The sequence below is a fragment of the Fonsecaea erecta genome (genome assembly GCF_001651985.1).
Source record: "Fonsecaea erecta strain CBS 125763 chromosome Unknown Scaff1, whole genome shotgun sequence".
NCBI classification, from domain to species: domain Eukaryota; kingdom Fungi; phylum Ascomycota; class Eurotiomycetes; order Chaetothyriales; family Herpotrichiellaceae; genus Fonsecaea; species Fonsecaea erecta.
The window spans coordinates 1,982,340-1,989,323 of NW_017387244.1; the positions used below are offsets into that span (position 1 = coordinate 1,982,340).

General features: G+C 52.9%; 2 protein-coding genes across 2 annotated transcripts; both read right to left on the bottom strand.

Annotated features, from left to right (window-relative positions):
• Positions 1-675: 675 nt before the first annotated feature.
• AYL99_00690 (acetoacetate-CoA ligase) lies at positions 676-3,161 on the bottom strand (the record flags this gene model as incomplete). Its single annotated transcript, XM_018832206.1, has 3 exons — positions 676-843; positions 904-2,721; positions 3,045-3,161. 3 exons carry the CDS (start codon positions 3,159-3,161, stop codon positions 676-678), a joined length of 2,103 nt encoding a protein of 700 aa, XP_018698085.1.
• Positions 3,162-5,066: 1,905 nt separating this feature from the next.
• On the bottom strand, positions 5,067-5,729 carry AYL99_00691 (hypothetical protein; the record flags this gene model as incomplete). Its single annotated transcript, XM_018832207.1, has 1 exon — positions 5,067-5,729. The coding sequence occupies one exon, from the start codon at positions 5,727-5,729 to the stop codon at positions 5,067-5,069; it is 663 nt and encodes a 220-aa protein (XP_018698086.1).
• Between the last annotated feature and the right edge of the window lie 1,255 nt (positions 5,730-6,984).

Below are 6,984 nucleotides of genomic sequence, written 5' to 3' on the forward strand. Positions count from 1 at the left end.
ATGACTCCTCGTCTGTTCACACCCTTTAATGAACTGCGTTAATGTTAACCCTCAAATGAAGAGTTGATTGACTCTCAGTGTGTACAGTACCAGTCAGTCTATGAGGTACGGTACATCGTATGTTCCATACCGAGTACCACGTAACAACGCGCCTCCCATTGGTCCTGGATCAGCGACCGTCTTGGCAGCCCGGACCATGACCTCGGTGGTTTCACTTCCACCTGTAAACTCGCAACACCATCTCCAATCAACCCCAGCAAGGAGGCCGTGTGGTGAAGGCAATCAAGGCGTCGTTGCAGCCCTCGTCGCTGATACACTCTCGTCGGCCATGTGCACGACCAGCCTCGCCACTCCCATGTCTCTGATGAAGACATGGCTGACACCTGAACGTCGGGGCGCAGATGTATCACTTCATCTTGAACGCGAGATGATATAACCGCCGTGTCCTTTTCTGGCTTTCAGATTTAATTGACTCGGCTTCAAACAATCTCTGAGACGAAGACTGCTGATACTCCTCCCTCATCATGGGCACAAGCCCGGCTCAACCGAGAGCTGATATGCAGGCACGTCACCACTGGCCATGGTCGGCTGAGTCCGCAGTTGCAAGCACATTGCCCAATTTACATCTATAGGTCTACCTCGTTTGCCATTTCCTGCCTGAACGCTGCAACCACACTACAGTTTGGCCCTAGGCTCGGTCACGTCAACCAGATTCTCGTCCTTGGCAAACTGATAGTAATAGTTCAGGCTCTCGGGGTTCAGTAACGTGCCAGAAGGTTTGATGACCTTGCCCGAGACGATCTGTTTCACAGGCAGTTCGACCTTTTTCAAGTTGACCGTCGTCTAGAGGATTCAACATGTCAGCCACTCATCACGGATGTGTGCGAGATGCAGGGGACGTACCGGAATTTCCTTGGTCTCAAAAACAAATTTAGGAACATGCCTGGGACTGGTGGCCTTGCGGATGGCCTCCTTGACTTCTCTCACCAGCTGTGGCGTGAACGCGTGCCCAGGTTTCATCAACAAGAACAAGATCACCCTCTCGTCTTCATCTTGCGGTCTTCTCTGCCCAATGCAGATGCTGTCGCTAATCTGGTCCGCAAACTTGGCTTCGATGATGCTGTAGATCTCGGCGGAACCAAACCGGACGCCACTGGGGTTCAACACGCCATCAGCCCGGCCCAGGAACATGACTTGTTTCGTGTCCGGATGGATCATGATGAAATCGCCATGTGTCCACACGTTGTCGAATCGTGCAAAATAGCTGTCGTAGTAGCGTTGCGGACCATTCTCCCCCAAAAAGGTGATGGGCATCGTGGGGAACGCTTGATACGCGACCAGCTCGCCGGGCACTCCATCCTCGACTTCGATGCCCTGACGGCCCTCGACGGTTTGATCGAACACCTTGACCGGCACACCCAGAGAAAGACACTGACAACCGCCAACATACAGTGGCAAGATGGGATTGCCTGTTCCAAAGCACGCCGCAAGGTCAGTTCCCCCTGAGATGTTGTCCAACTGTACCGAGGGCGGAAACCCTTCGTCATAGACCCATTCGAACAATTGATCCGACAAGACCATCCCCGTGCTGGTGATCACCTTGAGGTTGCTCAGATCCCCGACTTTCTTGGGTATGACACCGTTGGTCTGCAATGTCTGCAGGTACCTCGGACTGATGCCCAGATGGGTGATTTTCTCTTGTGCCACCAGCTTGAGCAGATTTGTCAGGTTGGGGACAAAGGGACTCCCGTCGTACATGATCATTTGGCACCCGGTGGTCAACGCCTGCACGCTGGCCAAGTACATAATCCATCCCGTCGTCGTGTATTGCAGTTGTTTGGAGTTGGCATTGATGCACCTGTGCAGCCTGTACTCTTTGTGGCCCGAGATAATGACCCCTCCAATGGCATGCACAATGCATTTGGGTTGCCCGGTCGTCCCCGAGGAATACACTACCAGAAAAGGGTCTGCGAAGTCCGTGTCCTCAAACTCCAGCTTGTCCGACTTTGCGGCGGCGATGAAATCTGCCCACGTCCGGGCTCTCGGCACACCCGAAATGTCGGCCGGCGAGTGCTGGAAGCGTGCTTGCGAAATGAGGCCCTGGAACTCGTCCACGCCTTGCATCCCGGCCATGATGTCCTTCATCTTGGGTCGTAGATCGATCTTCTTGCCATTATACACGGCCCAGTCGTCCATGAACAGATACCGAGGCTTGATCTGGGTGAGGCGATCCAGGATGCCCTTGACGCCCATATCCGTCGAGCTGCTGCTGAAGAGCGCCCCGAGCGTGGTCGTTGCGAGAAAGACCGTCAGCGTGTCCAGACAGGTACTCGCCACCAGGGCAACCCGGTCTCCCTTCTTCACCCCGTGCGCCCTCATCGCCTGACTGAGCCGGCCGACCCTCTGCCTCAGCTCCTTCCAGGTGACGTGCCGGATGGGCTCCAAGAAGCAGCCTTCCCGTACCTCGGTGCAAGCGATCTTGTCGTCGGCCTTGGCGGCGTCGATAACCGGCCGTCCGTACTGATCGCCCGAGAAGAGAATGTTCTGGGCAAAATTCATGCGCACGCCAGTGAACCAGCGCGGGATGGAGTCCATGCGGGCAGATTCGTCGACGACCGGGTCGGGCACGGTGCCGGAGTAGACGATCGGGAAGTAGTCGAAGACGTGGCGCCAGAAGGCGGATCGGTGGGTGACGGAGTACTTGTACAGGGCGTCGTAGTTCTGCGAGGAGAGGAGGAAAAGCGAGTTAGCCAGTTCAATTTCATCCACGTTCAAATCAGATTAGACATTGCTGCTCCCCTATGCATGTGTGTCTCTCTCTCTCTGTGCTCTTCGCTCGGAGAAACTAGATCAAGCACACTCAATGAGGGACACTGCTCCCAGCGAATTCCCATCTCCGGACCCATCCAGAAAGACGAGGCCATATGCCACTGTCCCATGCATAGATCCTGGATACCCGCACAGGGGGTAACCCACAGAAGAGAACGAAAACAAAGCACATGTCGCCACGCCACGCAACAAGTTTCATCGTTATTATCACATACCTCGAACTTCCGCCCCGCGGCCCTCTCCAAGCTCACCTTGAACTTCCACATGTCGGTGCTCTGGGGATCCGGATGCTCCCACAGTTTCCGGGGGATGGGATGCTGCGGCCGGGCCATGGTTGGTCGGTCGATCGGTCGGTCGGTTCGCTCAGCTGCCGGATACTTCTGTCCTGATTCCTTCAAGATGCTCCCTCCTCTGGCTCTCTCTTTCTCTTTCTCGCTCCCACTGTCCTCCGGCTTGCTCTTTCCTTCTTTTCTTTTTTGTTTGGTGGTCCGCCGCCTCGTGGCCGTAGAGATCCAAAAAAAAAGAAGGAGGGCTCAGGAAAATTATGAATTGATTTGATCCCCCAATAGAGAGACAGAGAAAACCAGACAGGACAAGACAAGATAGCTAGCGAGCGAGCGAGCTGGTCTTTCACCGTGAGATATATATACAAGCAGAGAGATGTATGTATAAAATGATATTTATGAGGGAAAGAAAAATAAGGTTGCTTCTATCACCACGGTCGTAATTGTCCTTTTCGCGGGGTCGCAGCAATCCGATCGTTTGGAACAGCTTTTTTAAATGCGGCGGGAATGGCGATCGCGAACGGGGGAGAGGAGTTTTAACTCCGGAAATAACAATGGCTGGCTGGCTCAGGTCGTCGGCACCGATTGAAATGGATTATCCAAGTGGTGCAGGGTGAAGCCGGGTCCAAGAGGATGTGGATGGTGTATGTAGTAGGTATATATGTATGTGTGTGTGTATGTGTATGTATGTGCCAAGTGTTATGTCCTGAAGCAAACGTCGACTGAGTGGAATCGGGGGTATGTACTCGGCATATAATAATATTAGCATTGGATATTATTTATCGATCCGATGGGGAATTGTAGACGGAGGAGACTGGGCACGGCACAACGGCAATACTCGTCCATACAGGATTTGTTACTGAGGGATGGTCCTCCACATACATACATACATATCAAACTTCGAAACTGATTAATACTCGTAACTCGTGTGTACCACTGTCCACCGCACATTGACACCCACATCCCATGTCCGTCAGCGTACATCAGAGGCAAATGAACCCGGTGGAAGTCGGTGTTCTGGAGGAAAGGGGGACGCATCTACTCCGTACCTACCTCCTCATCCGGTAGACCAGGGCTCCCCCGGGCTGGGCTTGACTTACTAGCCACCCACCACCACGAGGTAATACTCCATATGTCGAGCTGCGAGCCGCGAGCCCATGACCTCTCAGCCTCGGTAAATCCTTTGGAAAAGCAAACCATGGAGAGAAACGGGGCAGTGTGGGGGGAAACCAAAAGCACACGATAACGATGTCCCGCATTGCATACCTACAAGCTACGAGGGGCGGCACTCTGAGTTGCCCGTGATGATCGGTTCGGGGTCGTGGAGTTCAGACAACGACTCCATCAGTCTGTCTGTCTGGACTGAGTACGTGGTGGCTGATTAGAATCAACAAATACTCCTTCTATCTTCTGACAAATGCCTGTGTCCTGTTCCAGCAGATCCCGAGGTCCAAGCAGGGGGAAGCATATTCCCCGTGGGCATAGTATTTCGGCGAATCACAACAGCATTTCTCTCCGATCAAAGGGCATTTTACGGGAAGAAGTCAAAAACGTCCGGGGGAGCAGAACATTCGCTTCCGGAGACCATATGCCCCGGGTTCCTTGCTTGTAGGTGTCGCCCTGGTTTCGGATCCGTCCAAGAAGCAGTTCCTTGACGAGGATCACACGCTGTACATGACGAGCGACCTATAGCAAAACTTGGCTGACTGTGGTATTTTAAGAATGGGTCTTTGTTGGTCTGGTTGCTATCCACATATCGGCAGGCTTGCCACCACCTCCGCTGTTTCACCTGCCCAAATGCCCGTGTAAGACTATTCCCGACGCACTGATGCTCGATCAGACCTGCCCCAGCATATCTTATTGCCATTTTCCAACGTTACGCGTGTTCGCCGCCGCCTTAGGGACTAACTCAGCATCTTCCATGGTGTTGCATCTTAGTCTTGTGGGCTCCAGTCACGTCATCATACTCTCTTTGGTCTTGGATCGAATATCTTCGATCAACCGTTCAGGTTCATCGTAATTCATGCTGGTGCCGATTTCGCACCTGGTCTTGCAGTGCAGAGGAATCGGAGGGGTAGGAATAGAATCTGCTGAACTGAGACCGGACATCGGGCTGGTAAGATTGGATTGTTGCCATGGATTGTGGTCACCACTGAGAGTAGACCGTTTGGCCCACTTCCTCAGCGTGGCCAACGTGATTGGAAGCGTAGCAGTCGAGCTCTTCCGGCCTCTGCTTCTTCTGGACCTTTTCTTGTCTCCATAAACTGTTTCCTCCAGACCAACAGGAGCGTCGAGAGGCACCATAGCCGCTCGTCTCCTCTCGACGATAGGATCCTCCACCAAAGTGAGGCTGGATCGAGACGATGCAGAGGCCGACGCAACCTGGGCATGCTGCGTGTCTTCGATCTCAGCTGCTATCTTCTTGATGATTTTTCGATCGCCGTGCTTGCTGCAATATCTCGCAGACATTAACCCCGCCAATGCCGAAAGCAGGGCGAAACCGACGATGCTACCGAAGACAACGAAGAAAACCCAGTAATTGCGTTCTCCGGCCTCCCTAGGTACGAGGGCGATTGTCGGCACACTCTCTATCTGATGGAAAGGTATGACTGGCATGACGGAGGGTCAAAGGCCGAGGTGAGGTATCGAGTGGCGGGTTTCTGGGGATCGGGCAAGTGGGCGCAAGACGGTGCAGGCGATGTTGGAGCTCTGAGCTGGAGAGCGGTGCGTAGATGGGCTCCTCAGATGCAGCAACAAATCACATAAGAGATATGACAAGCGACGCGATGCAACAGTGATGCTACAAAGCGATGAAACAATAGCCCGATGGGAGGAATCAAGGGAGAGAATGCTCAGACAGGCTCAGATTGAGTGCCAGCGACACGACTTGATGGCGCTTGCCGGTATTGTACGAGTCCATAGCACTGGACTTGCCTCGACGTTTCCACCTTCTCTTGTCTTGTCCAATTTTGTGCCGAATCTGGAAGCTGGGCGTTTTTCGGGGGAGGGAATATGTACATTGCGGCTCAAATCGTCGATGGCCACTGTCCGTTATGTTTTGGTCGGAAAAGTTTTTCATGTCTTTCAATATGTAGTCTTGATAGAAGCGAAGACGGGGAAATGTGATGCTTTTTATTCCAATGACGCAGCATCTCTCACGTCGGGGTCCAAGGAGCTGTTTCTTCTTCTCCTCTGGGTCGGGTCGTCTCTCATTTCGACACCGGGTCCGATAGGGTGAGATGATCGATGGCGTGGCCATACCTGCGAGGAACAAGGGTTAACGTCTGGACAAACACAGCGAAATCATGGGCGTGGGCTCGGGCTCACATTGGTTGAACTCCAACCTAACCGGAAAGCAAACTCGTGAGCTAGAAGTTCACCAAAGCCCAGCATCAAGCCGTTGACGAAGGGCAGCACGAGGTTGATTGCAGCTCCTCTCAGTATCGACCATATCGTTGGCGGCTGATATATGACGACTGGCTGCGTGCCATTATTATCTGATGATTGAGGCGGTGAGGAAGATGGTGGTGACAGCGATGAATATGGTTCAGAGTCAGAGGGAATGGTCAATTGGGATCCTGACAGATCTTGAGGAGGTGAAGGTGATTGATCATGACGAGAAGCCATGACGGAAAATGTGACACTTCGTCGTAGGAATGTGAAGAGAGGTGAAAGACCCGTCAAGAATGCCGCAGTTGGGTGTTCATTCTTCCTCAAAGGAGCGACATGAATTGAAAGAGGTCGAGGTCTGTGTAGATGATCCCTCTTCGGAGCTTGACAAAGGAGCTGAAATGCCGATATAGGGAATTCCAGCACGTTCAAGGTCAAGGAGTGGAAGCTTTCGGTAGAATTACTGTCGCTTCAAAGATGT